At 49.8% G+C, this 12914-nt stretch overlaps 1 protein-coding gene and 1 pseudogene across 1 annotated transcript in view; one reads left to right on the plus strand and one right to left on the minus strand.

Moving 5' to 3' along the window:
- Positions 1-12914, plus strand: part of PSKH1 (protein serine kinase H1) — a 34580-nt gene that overhangs the window by 10728 nt on the left and 10938 nt on the right. Inside the window, exon 2 of the mRNA XM_065898800.1 lies at positions 2068-3094. Within this exon, the coding sequence (XP_065754872.1) occupies positions 2138-3094 (957 nt within the window). The 5' untranslated portion in view covers positions 2068-2137. The remainder of the gene's footprint in view (positions 1-2067; positions 3095-12914) is intronic.
- Positions 11510-11906, minus strand: LOC136140631 (small ribosomal subunit protein eS12-like; annotated as a pseudogene).

Raw genomic sequence — 12914 nt, forward strand, 5'->3', positions numbered from 1 at the left:
TGCTACCTTCCTCACTGGCCCTTTCAGTCCACTTTGACCCTCCTCCAGTTCAGCCTTATACTTGTTTCTAAACACAGAGTCGCCTCTCCTTGTAAACCCTTTGGTAGCTTCCTTTCACCTCCCAGGAAGGTCCTGGCTCCTCGCTGTAACTTGGGCTGCTCTCCACAGCCTAGTTCCTGCTGCCCTTCCAACACTTCAGCCCCCAGTTCTGTCTTCACATCACCAGACTGCACATTCCCAGGCACGGGATGCTGCTCTGGGCCTCTGAGCCTTTGAGTGTGTCATTCTCTCTGCCTGAAACAACATTCCCACCTTTCCTCACCTGCCTCATTCTTACTTCAAATTCAGCGTGGGGGTCGCTTCCTCCAGGAAGCTTTCCCTAATCCCTGTGTCATTCTTGTGTCATTCATGTATCTACTATTGTTTCTCAAGCCTAACATTTACTTTGTTATATTGAAATTACCTATTTTGATGTTTTGCTCTTCATTTAGACAATGAGTTTATTGACCATGTTTTGCCTGTATTGGGTATGTTAAAATATACCTGCACTGGACTTCTTATTCATTCCTGTGTCGCTAGTAGATGTTCAGTAAACGCTTGTTCTGAGTTGATCATTTTATCCCCAATTCTGTATATCCTAATTAATGGGAAATTCTCAGCTCTTTTCTTTCACTCCTGGGGCCCTCAGATAGACTTAGAGAAGGGCAGGCTGGATAGAAGTGACCTCTGGAAAATGGTACTTCAGCACTTCAACTTGTCCAGGGCCCCACCAGCCACAAGGTATTAATAGTTGGAACATCTTTGTCTGGAAAGCGAATGGGAAAGTCTCTTGGATTCTCATCCCATGGAAGAAGAGTGCCCCAATCCACAGCCTGAGTCTCATCTGGATGAAGTTGTTAGTCTCCTTTCTGAGCTCAAGGCCCCCTCTGCCTCTTTTTTTTTTTTTTTTTTTTTTTGGCTGCACTGCGTCTTCTTTGCTGCGTGGGCTTTCTCTAGTTGCGGCAAGCAGGGACGACTATTCTATGTGGCGCACAGGCTTCTTGTTGTGGTGGCTTCTCTTGGTGTGGAGCACGGGCTCTAGGCGCGTGGACTCCAGTAGTTGTGGCACGCAGGCTCAGTAGTTGTGGCACACGGGCTTAGTTACTCCATGGCGTGTGGGATCTTCCCGGACCAGGACTCGAACCCATGTCCCCTGCCTTGGCAGGTGGATTCTTAAGCACTGTGCCACCAGGGAAGTTCCCCCCTCTGCCTCTTAAATGAAGCCCAGGCTAGTTTGGTGGCTATCTGGTGGCAGTGTGCTAAGGCTTGTGGTTCCTACTTCACTGGAATTGATTTTAACCATTTCTGGGACTTGTGGGGCATTTTAGCCATCTATGTGGTAAACTGGGGAAGTGAGAGACCATGGAACAGGGTGTTAAACTGCCAGGGTGAAGATGGTGCATTAGAAAAGTAGTGCGAGCCATCCAGGGAAGAGTGAGGTTAGGGCAGCACCCAGAGCAGTGGGTGGTGGTGGGTTGTTGCAGTGGGGGATCAACTCCTGCAGAGGACTAGGAAGGTATCCATGAGGGAGGAGGCCTTGGGGAAGTGGCTTTCTACACCCTGGTGGGTGATAGTGTTGGAGAACAGGCCTCCAACACTCCACGCCCCCGTTTCAGAAAAGATGAGTCAGAGTAATAAGAGGAATAATTTTAACCTTTAAAAAACATAGGACTTCAACTATGATAAGGGACCCAGGGAGAGTAGGGAGGAGGGTGGAGGCAGTGACAGCTGAGCCTGGTGCATGTTCCTGCCCCTCTTCAGAGTTGAAGAGCAGCATGAAAATTATACCCAGGGAGATGTACATCAAGACCACGGAACTCAGACCCAGTCTTTCATGTGGATCCTTCATGGCATCTGGGCTCCAAGCACTCAGGGGCCAAAGCCATTCTCCCTTCCAGGGAACCATACCAGAGTCAGGTCTTCAGTCTGGGTTTATCCAGGGCCAGGGGGGAGGGGGTAAGGAGGATGGCTGGGATCCCTCCAGAAGTGTCCCTGGCTATGCTGAGTTCCTTTCTTCTGTCTGTGTAGGTGTAGACGGGGCACTGCCTGCAGAGCAGGTTCTGCCAGCCTCGCTAGAGAGGATGCCCCCGTGTCCGTGATGGGCTGTGGGACAAGCAAGGTCCTTCCCGAGCCGCCCAAGGATGTCCAGCTGGATCTGGTCAAGAAGGTGGAGCCCTTCAGTGGCACTAAGAGCGATGTGTACAAGCACTTCATTACAGAGGTGGACAGTGTTGGCCCTCTGAAAGCTGGGTTCCCAGAAGCCAGTCAGGGTGCAAACCCCTGCCCTGGTGCCCCCACTACTGGCCACACAGAGCCTCCCTCAGAGCCACCACGCAGGGCCAGGGTGGCTAAGTACAGGGCCAAGTTCGACCCACGTGTGACAGCCAAGTACGACATCAAAGCCCTGATTGGCCGAGGCAGCTTCAGCCGAGTGGTGCGTGTGGAGCACCGGGCAACCCGGCAGCCATATGCCATTAAGATGATTGAGACCAAGTACCGGGAGGGGCGGGAGGTGTGTGAGTCGGAGCTGCGTGTGCTGCGCCGGGTGCGCCACGCCAACATCATCCAGCTGGTGGAGGTGTTTGAGACACAGGAGCGCGTGTACATGGTGATGGAGCTGGCCACTGGTGGAGAGCTCTTTGACCGCATCATCGCCAAGGGTTCTTTCACTGAGCGTGACGCCACTCGAGTGCTGCAGATGGTACTGGATGGCGTCCGGTATCTGCATGCACTGGGCATCACACACCGAGACCTCAAGCCTGAGAATCTGCTCTACTACCACCCAGGCACTGACTCCAAGATCATCATCACCGACTTTGGCCTGGCCAGTGCCCGCAAGAAGGGTGACGACTGCCTGATGAAGACCACCTGTGGCACGCCCGAGTACATTGCCCCTGAGGTCCTGGTCCGCAAGCCCTACACCAACTCAGTCGACATGTGGGCGCTGGGCGTCATCGCCTACATCCTGCTCAGTGGCACCATGCCCTTTGAGGATGACAACCGCACCCGGCTGTACCGGCAGATCCTCAGGGGCAAGTACAGTTACTCGGGGGAGGTGAGTCTTCTGTCTCGGGGACGTTGGGAGGCCCCTGGGTGGGTGGGGGCTCCTATCCTACAGCCCTTAATCAGGGGCATGTGCTCTCAGGGCCATGTTCGTGGGGCCAGACAGATGATGTAAAAATGGTAAAGTGAGACTAGTAGGGTATCTTAGCTTGGATTTCCCCAAAAGTGAGCCCTGAGACAAGGACTTGGGAGCAGACTGAGGACCCTGTGAATAATCATGTGGAATGTGCTCAGAATTGTACCACTGAGGGGCAGGAAAGAGGGTGGGTTTTAATCCACTGACTCTTGTATGAGTCGAGAATTTCTTTGCAGGGGCTTTAAATGCCTGGCACTTGGGCTGTTCTGAATGCCAACTAGTGGTGGAGAAAGTCCTCAGGCAAAGAAGCAGAGAGATACAGGCACTGGCCATGGGAAGCTGTCAGCACACACATGAGCACTGCAGCTGCAGGCGAGCCCAGAGGTGGGCTGAGAGGAAGCAGGACAGGGCATCCATAGCATCTGGTCCAGAGGACTAGGGCAAGCTAGTGACTGTGCCCTGTCTAAAGGAACAGCTGCTTCTCATCTCAGCCCAGTTTTGCCGCAGAGCAGGGTGGACTCCATGCACCCAGACATTCTAGTTTTTTAAAGAGAAGCCAGAAAATCTGATCTTAAAGTGTTAAAATATAATTCACATATTTAAGCAGTACCATGTGCTTAACCCAGCAAATGCTTACTTCTGGCCCTAATTCAACCAGCAGGCCATCAGTTTGTGTCTTTGGATCCACTGATAGTCCTGATGCCTGAAAAGACCTGTTAGGTTTTAGCACTGCTGGGAGCTGAAGGGAGGTGCAGAAAGAGTAAGAACTGGTTGGTCCTCAGACAGGATGCTGACGGGATAGGAGACAAGGCTCACCACAGGAAACGGTGAGCACAGCAAGCTGGATAGAATGTTCTTGGGGAGGTTGTGAAGAAAAGAATGTGTGATGGCTTTATGTGGGAGGTGAGGTAAGCTTTGCAGGATGACAGGATTCTGCCAAGGCAGTGAGGGCCCCTCCCCAAGTGGCCCCTGCAGAGTGCTCCCCACAGTGTTCTTCTCAGGCCTGCACTGCTATCCATGCCTCCTGAACAACCCATGGAGAGGGGAGGGAGCTCTGGGACCAGCTCCCTTCTGCAGCCCAGCTTTCCTCCCAGGAATGTTGGACTGGGCCCTCCCTGGTCTCAACCAATTGGCCCAGAGCAGCATTTCCTACAGGAGTTGCCCCAAAGCCTCATGAATGCAAAGTGCCTGCAGTGCTTGTGGTCCTGTGCTGGATCATCTTCCCTGTCAGCTTCAGGACATGGTCATGGGGTCAGTCAAGGATTTCCCTCCTGTGAGCATGGGGGCTGGCCTTCCCTAGGGGGTCCCCACATCACGTGCCTCAGGGTGGTGAGAGGAAGGGAGGGAAGCCACCTTCTTGCAGCCAGCTCTGTGCTGACCACAGGTGAAGGAGAAACTGGGACATTCTCCAGCTCTCCCCTAAAGTTTTTCATGTTTTCTTCTGTGCTCCAAATGGATTCAACAAAACAAATGCCAACTGGCTGGGAAGCCCAGGCTGTGATGCAGTGGTCACAGCAGACACCGCCCTGCTCACCCTTTGGGCTGGGTTTCATCACAGGTCAGAAGAGCCAGAATCCACCTCACAGAGGCAGTGTTGTGCCAGGGCCCTGCCTGGCTTGCCCTTGGAGCTCTGTGTGGTGTAGCTTAGCTACAGGAGGCAGGGAGGTTTCCCAAGAGTTGCTGACAAAGGAAGGATTCTTTCCAGAAGTCTGTAGGTTTGCCCAGGAGTTCCTGATTCTGGCAGTCGCTGATCAGGCAGTTTATCTAATGGGAGCTTGCAGAGCCTTGCTAACTGGCTGTTGATTATCTGAGGGTGAGAGAATGACAAATAAATAGGGTGGGGAATGAACTCAGGCTTCCTGCTCCTATTGTGGCCACAGACTGAGTCCTGAGACTCCGCTTCCTGCTCTGCTGGAATCACGTGGCACGGGTCTGGGGCTCCCGGTGTGTGTGGGGGCACTGCCCAACCTTTGGCCCCCACTGCCCTTCATCTGAAGCTGAAAACATCAGTTCCCAGTCCCAGATTCAAATCCCTGGCCAGCACTGATGGCACCTGTCTGTTACCAGGAGCTTGGCAGACCCCGAGAGGAGATTCCACCGCCATCTGCAGAGAGCTCTGGATTGGGAGGAGTTTGTCTGGGGTATTTCCTGGGTAAGGATGCCTTATCATTAGATCAGGCTCTCTGAGCTGGAGACCAGGCATCTTTCTCTTTTGCTTGTAATTGCCTACCCGTAAGTGCACTGGGGATGATGCAGAGAGACATGAAGGCCTGTTCCCCATCCCCATGAAACTTGAGATTGCCCGGGAGAAAGGACTAGGAATAGGAAATGGCCACAGAACGAACCCCTGTTGGCAGGCACATGCCAGCACAGGCCTGGGCAGTCTGGAACATGGGCCATGGGGCGCAGGTCAGGTGGTGGATTGGCCCCCCTTCTTAGGACTGGGCCCTGCCCCCATCCTCACCCAACCATCTGTCTTCTACTGTGTGATGGTCATTTGCCCTTATGAAGGCATTCTGAGTAAGCAAGGCCCTGTCTGAGAGCCTCAGGGAGGTGTTTCCATCTAGCTTCTTGTGCAAATAAGGGACTGCCCACTTTGAACTCAGCAAGGTTTGGAGGTGTGCATTCCTCACCTGACAGTAAGTCCCATGGCACTTGGTGCCTTTCTAATAGGCACCCTGCCCCCTTATAGTGGTTTCTCATGTATACCACACTGTCTGGTGTGCTTGTTTCCCAGGGGCTCTATCCATGCAGCTCTCTTTCAGGCTCAGTAGTTTCTGTGGACTTGAATAGAGGACTTCCTTCAGGAGGTGGGCTTTGAGGAGGAGGAAGCTCAGAGAAGGGGATGTTGCTCACTGTGCTCCAGAATAAACAGGAGATTGTTTGGGAATAACAGCAGAGGTTGATGAGGCTGGGCCAGGCCTGGTGTTTGTTGCTGGGAGCTCTGTAGTGCCAGGGATTATTTGGAGATTCCAAGCATTAGGTGGGAGGGAGCCCTCTGACAGTGAAGGGGAAATATAACAGGAAGTGTTGTGGGAGACTAGCTGGAGGGAAACTAACTGGGGGCTGTTGGAATAATCCCAGTTTGGAATGGGGGAGCCTGATGTCCTGGGGACGTTTGGGTCAGATCAAGGATTCTAGCGAGTGGGCTCAACATAGTACATGTGCGCCATAGTTCAGAAAGAGAAGGAGTTGGGGGGCAGAGCCTTCCTGCAGCCCTGCAGGAGGAGCATCATCTCACGAGGCAGATTGAGAAAAGACCCCAAGCTGCCCTCGGCCCCGGAGAGGACGTAGAGTCCTGCTTTGACATCCCCACATGGGACCCAGCAGTGGAGGGATGCACACAAGTGGGGCCTCCTTCAGCACCTGCCCCACAATGCTGACACTCTAGACACTCTAGCCCCCAGCCCTGGCCCCACGCTCCACCCCATTCCCTACACACCATGGGCCCGAGATGTTTGCTCCTTTCACTCCTCACACTATGCTTTTGCTCGGGATTTTCCCTCTATTCCCAATGTCAGCCTTAGAAATTTGACTGGCTCTCAATCATCCAATTCAAAGATTGCTTCCATTAAGAATCATGTCAACCATTGCCATTGTGTAGCCTACTGAGTACCAGGCACAGGTCTGAGGGTTATACACCCAGCATGTCTAATCTCTACAATAATCTTGTCAGTGGATATAATCCCCTCATTTTATAGATTAGTAAACTGAGGCTAGTGAGGTTAAGTAGCTTGTCCGGGGGTCTCACAGAGGGTGGCAGGCTTGGGATTTGAATCCAGGCCATCTTGGCTTCAGAGTTCTTGGCCTTCCCATGCCTACAGTCTACTTTCCCTGACACATACGCCTCAGCGTGTTGCTGGAGTCTTTGTTTCAGCACTTTCCCAGGCTGTCATCTGTGGACATCTTTTCCCTCCCCAGCCTGTAAGGTTCTTGAGGACAGCATGTGTATCAATACATATGCTCCCAATACTTTCTCCTGCTTCTCTTGAGGGAAGCACCAGTGGTTGCTGGTGAGGCCTTGGGCAAGGACCCAGAAGTGACTGTCAGGTAGACTAGGCTGCTCCTGCTGGCTGGGAGTGTTCTCTTCTGGGGCTGGGCTCCAGGAAGAAGTGGGGAGCCTGCTGGAGATGCACTTAGGGGGTTGTTGGCCAGACCTGCTTATAAGCAAATGTAGGAATCTTGGAAGAGGAGAGAGTTCTGGAAAGGAAAGCCTGTGACAGGTGATTTTGAGAGGAGAAATCTGAATTTTTATCCAGTGACTGGAGGTGCTGGAGTGGCGAGGGCCAAGCTAGGGTCACGTGGGAAGTGATGGGGAGATACATGTTGGCCAGATGTGAGGAAGGCCTGTGTGAGTGTGAGAGCAGTTTGAAGACACAAAGAGTCACCTTGAAAGAGGGAGCTTCCTGTCATGGGAGGCCTGGAGCAGCTGCTTCTAAAGGAGTGACACAGAAGGTGAGTCACCATCTGTAGACCGTACTAGAGGACTGTTATGGTCCCGCCAACTTGGAGATTTCTGTGATTCACCTGACATGAAATGCGACGTTGTGGGCCTAACGTTATTGCTTTTGTCAAGAGTTCTATTCCTAGAGGCAGGATGGATGAAGAGGCTCTTGTGGGAATGATGACAGAGTGATGCCATCAGCAGCTTTGCTGTCTGCCACGTTTAGCAACTTTTAATTGTCACCCTCCTCTGCTTGGGCAGTCTCTGAGCTGTGGGCGAGCCCAGGTGACTGCACCAGGAACAGGTGGGCTTGGGCAAAGGTTCTCACAGAGCCTTGTTCAGGAGAGTGAGTGCTGCCAGGCGGAGGACAGAATCCTGGTGGGAGACGAAGCTCACCTGCAGGACCGATCTGCCACTTCCCGGGGGATTGTGTTGGTGGGAGGTGGCTTTCCAGGGGTAGGTCTCTGGGCTGCAGGCTGACCATCCATCAACTTGGGCCAAGGGGCACTTGCTCAGGGGTTGTGAGTTACACCATGTGGTAGTTCTGATAGCCCTGCAGTAGGACGAGTGTCCAGAGCCAGAGCTGACATTTACATTCCCATCCCAGCTGTTTGCCACTTCCAAAAGTGACTCTGACACTTGCCATTCTACCCTGGGATGTTGAGAGTAAAATGAAGTGCAGGGCATGTGGTGTGTTCTGGTGCTCTCCACGTGAAGGGCGCCTGCGCCTGTGGGGGCTGCTCATGCAACCTGCTTCATATGCTCTGACGGAGCAGCCAGGTGAGCAGGGATAAGACCTTGCCCCAGAGCCATGGGGTGGACTGCACGGGGGACGTGGGAGAGCTGGAGACTGGACGTGTGTGGGCAGCAGAGCGGAATGCAAGGAGGCAGGTGGTGTATTTCTGGGCTCGTGCTTGGATTCTGCTGGATGCCTTTAATTGCCTCGTGTTCCCATGGCCAGTGTGGATAGGGGCTCATGTGCCACCTCTGGGCCACTGCTTGGCTCCCTGGAGCCCCATCCTCTTGGCATCCCTCTGCTGTTGTTGCCCTGGTTACACACTCACCTCCTGTGGTGGCAGAAACTTGCCCATCTCCCCACATTGTTGCATTTAGCATTTTTGCCAAAACACCTTGCTCTGACCACCCACAGCATCTCATTATCCCAAGGTCCTTTCATTACTGCTGTTTCCCACCGCCCTGCTGAGGTCTCCTCCAACAAAGGGGTATATTGTGGGTTGTGTTCAGAGCAGCTTCTGGTGCCCTATCCATCCCCTCCTTCTCCTGCTCTTCCCATTGTCTGCCTCAATAGCTCTGCCCTTTCACAGGCCCTGTTGCTTCTAGGCCCTTGAGTTCCTCTGGGACCTGCTGGGGCTCTTGTTTCTCCCACATTCTGACCTCTTTAAATCTGCTTATGACCTCCCACGCTCATCCCCTGCCTGTCCCCACTGAGGTGGTTAAAGGTGACCTGATCCAACCACACCCCCTGGCCGTGCCTCTCCAGACTCTCCTTCCTCGTAGGTTTCTCTGTCTCCCCGTGCGAGTGTGGTGCCCAGACCTGAGCTTTGCTGCAGCATGGCCCGGCCAGCCTGGAGCAGGAGACTGAGTCACCTTTGTCTCTTCACTCATCCTGCCAACCCATGTAGACCTAGTGCCTGCCCTGAGCCGAGTCCTTTGTACCCAGGGTTCCAGGGACACAAGCCTCTGGGGACAGAGGCCACAGTAGGGGTGACATGCTGACAGCCACCAGGGATCCAAACTGCCTCAGAAATTAGAATGGGAAGAAGTTAAAAAAAAAAAAAAAGCCAGGTTAGGCCCTGGAAATCACCTCACTTCAGCAGAACCCTTGAGTGGAGATACAAGAGACCATTATGTAGCTAGCTCTGAAATCCAGAACCTTCTAGGGCTGTTCCAGGACATTGTTTTTTTGTTCTTGGGTTTTTTTTAAATTTAATTTTGTTTATTTTTTATACCATAGGTTCTTATTAGTTATCTGTTTTATACATCTTAGTGTATATATGTCAATCCCAATCTCCCAATTCATCCCACCACCACCAACCCCCCGCCACTTTCCCCCGTTGGTGTACGTACATTTGTTCTCTACATCTCTGTCTCTGTTTCTGCCCTGCAAACCGGTTCATCTGTACCATTTTTCTAGCTTCCACATATATGCGTTAATATACAATATTTGTTTTTCTCTTTCTGACTTGCTTCACTCTGTGTGACCGTCTGTAGATCCATCTGCGTCTCTACAAATGACCCAATTTCATTCCTTTTATGGCTGAATATTCCATTGTATCTGTGTACCACATCTTCTTTATCCATTTGTCTGTCGATGGGCATTTAGGTTGCTTCCATGACCTGGCTATTGTAAATAGTGCTGCAGTGAACATTGGGGTGCATGTGTCTTTTTGAAGACAGGGTGTATGCCCAGTAGTGGGATTGCTGGGTCATATGGTAATTCTATTTTTAGTTTTTTAAGGAACCTCCATACTGTTCTCCATAGTGGCCGTATCAATTTACATTCCTACCAACAGTGCAAGAGGGTTCCGATTTCTCCACACCCTCTCCAGCATTTGTTGTTTGTAGATTTTCTGATGATGCCCACTCTGACTGGTGTGAGGTGATACCTCATTGTAGTTTTGATTTGCATTTCTCTAATAATTAGTGATGTTGAGCAGCTTTTCATGTGCTTCTTGGCCATCTGTATGTCTTCTTTGGAGAAATGTCTATTTAGGTCTTCTGCCCATTTTTTGATTGGGTTGTTTGTGTTTTAAATATTGAGCTGCATGAGCTATTTATATATTTTGGAGTTTAATCCTTTGTCTGTTTCTCATTTGCAAATATTTTCTGCCATTCTGAGTGTTGTCTTTTTGTCTTTTCTCAACTTTAAAAAAAAATTATTTATTTAATTTATTTTTGGCTGTGTTGGATCTTCATTGCTGCACGTGGGCTTTCTCTAACTGCGGTGAGCGGGGGCTTCTCATTGCGGTGGCTTCTCTTGTTGCGGAGCATGGACTCTAGGCATGCGGGCTTCAGTTGTTGTGGCACGCAGGCTCTAGAGCGCAGGCTCAGTAGTTGTGGCACACGGGCTTAGTTGCTCCGTGGCATGTGGATCTTCCCGGACCAGAGCTCAAACCCGTGTCCCCTGCATTGGCAGGCGGATTCTTAACCACTGCGCCACCAAGGAAGCCCTGTCTTTTCATCTTGATTGTAGTTTCCTTTGCTTTGCAAAAGCTTTTAAGTTTCATTAGGTTCCATTTGTTTATTTTTGTTTTTATTTCCATTACTGTGGGAGGTGGATCAAAAAAGATCTTGCTGTGATTTATGTCAAAGAGTGTTCTTCCTAAGTTTTCCTCTAGGAGTTTTATAGTGTCTGGTCTTACATTTAGGTCTCTAATCCATTTTGAGTTTATTTTGTGTATGGTGTTAGGGAGTGTTCTAATTTCATTCTTTTACATGTAGCTGTCCAGTTCTCCCAGCACCACTTATTGTAAAAGACTGTCTTTTCTCCATTGTATATCCTTGCCTCCTTTGTCATAGATTAGTTGACCATAGGTGCGTGGGTTTATCTCTGGGCTTTCAATCCTGTTCCATTGATCTATATTTCTGTTTTTGTGCCAGTACCATATTGTCTTCTTTACTGTAGCTTTGTAGTATAGTCTGAAGTCAGGGAGTCTGATTCCTCCAGCTCCGTTTTTTTCCCTCAAGACTCCTTTGGCTATTTGGGGCCTTTTGTGTCTCCATACAAATTTTAAGATATTTTGTTCTACTTCTGTAAAAAAATGCCACTGGTAATTTGATAGGGATTGCATTGAATCTGTAGATTGCTTTGGGTAGTGTAGTCTTTTTTTTTTTTTGAGGAACAAGAGCCCAGTTTTTTTATTTGATCATTTCTTGCATTTGAAGTACTCCTCGATGATATCCTTGGCCTGAGACTCTTTGCCATAGTCCTTAACCACCACACAGCTGCAGCCAACCACTTTACGGGGTTTTCCCTCTCTGTCAGTTTTACAGAGGCCTACCCATTCCCCTAGTTTCTTGTTGTCATCAACCTTAATCAGGTTGATTTGGTGCTCAGCACAAAGGGCCTCCACCAACTTGACATACATAGGCTCATCACAGTTGGACGCAAGAACAGAGATGGGCTTGGCGCTTGTCTAAGGCTTTGGCAGCTTTGCGAATTCCACGTGCTAGGCCATCGTGGATGAGGGCGGTCTTCAGCACCTCTTGCAGAGCAGTATTAACGTCCATTACACCTCCAGCAGCAATGCCTTCCTCGGCCATGGCGGTGAGTTATGGGTGGAGCCGAATCTTGAGTGCACCCGTGCCTGTGCCTCTGCCTCCGCCTGGCTCCGCAGCAGCAGGGCAGTATAGTCATCTTCACAATATTGATTCTTCCAATCCAAGAACATAGTATATCTCTCTATCTGTTTGTGTCATCTTTGATTTCTTTCATCAGTGTCTTATAGTTTGCTGAGTACAGGTCTTTTACCTCCTTAGGTAGGTTTATTACTAGGTATTTTATTCTTTTTGTTGCAATGGTGAATGGGAGTGTTTCCTTAATTTCTCTTTCTGATCTTTCATTGTTAGTGTATAGGAATGCAAGAGATTTCTGTGCAACTTTACCAAATTCATTGATTAGCTCTAGTAGTTTTCTGGTGGCATCTTTAGGATTCTCTATGTATAGTATCATGTCATCTGCAAACAGTGACAATTTTACTTCTTTTCCAATTTGTATTTCTTTTATTTCTTTTTCTTCTCTGGTTGCTGAGGCTAGGATTTCCAAAACTATGTTGAATAATAGTGGCGAGAGTGGACATCCTTGTCTTGTTCTGGATCTTCGAGGAAGTGCTTTCAGTCTTTCACCATTGAGAATGATGTTTGCTGTGGGTTTGTCGTATATGACCTTTATTATGTTGAGGTAGGTACCCTCTATGCCCACTTTCTGGAGAGTTTTTATCATAATTTGTTGAATTTTGTCAAAAGCTTTTTCTGCATCTATTGAGATGATCATATGGTTTTTATCCTTCAATTTGTTAATATGGTGTATCACATTGATTGATTTGCATATATTGAAGAATCCTTGCATCCCTGGGATAAATCCCACTTGATCATGGTGTTTGATCCTTTTAATGTGTTGTTGGATTCTGTTTGCTAGTATTCTGTTGAGGATTTTTGCATCTATATTCATCAGTGATACTGGTCTGTAATTTTCTTATGTAGTACCTTTGTCTGGTTTTGGTATCAGGGTGATGGTGGCCTCATAGAATAAGTTTGGGAGTGTTCCTTCCT

This window comes from Phocoena phocoena, chromosome 20 (assembly GCF_963924675.1).
Source record: "Phocoena phocoena chromosome 20, mPhoPho1.1, whole genome shotgun sequence".
Lineage (NCBI taxonomy): Eukaryota > Metazoa > Chordata > Mammalia > Artiodactyla > Phocoenidae > Phocoena > Phocoena phocoena.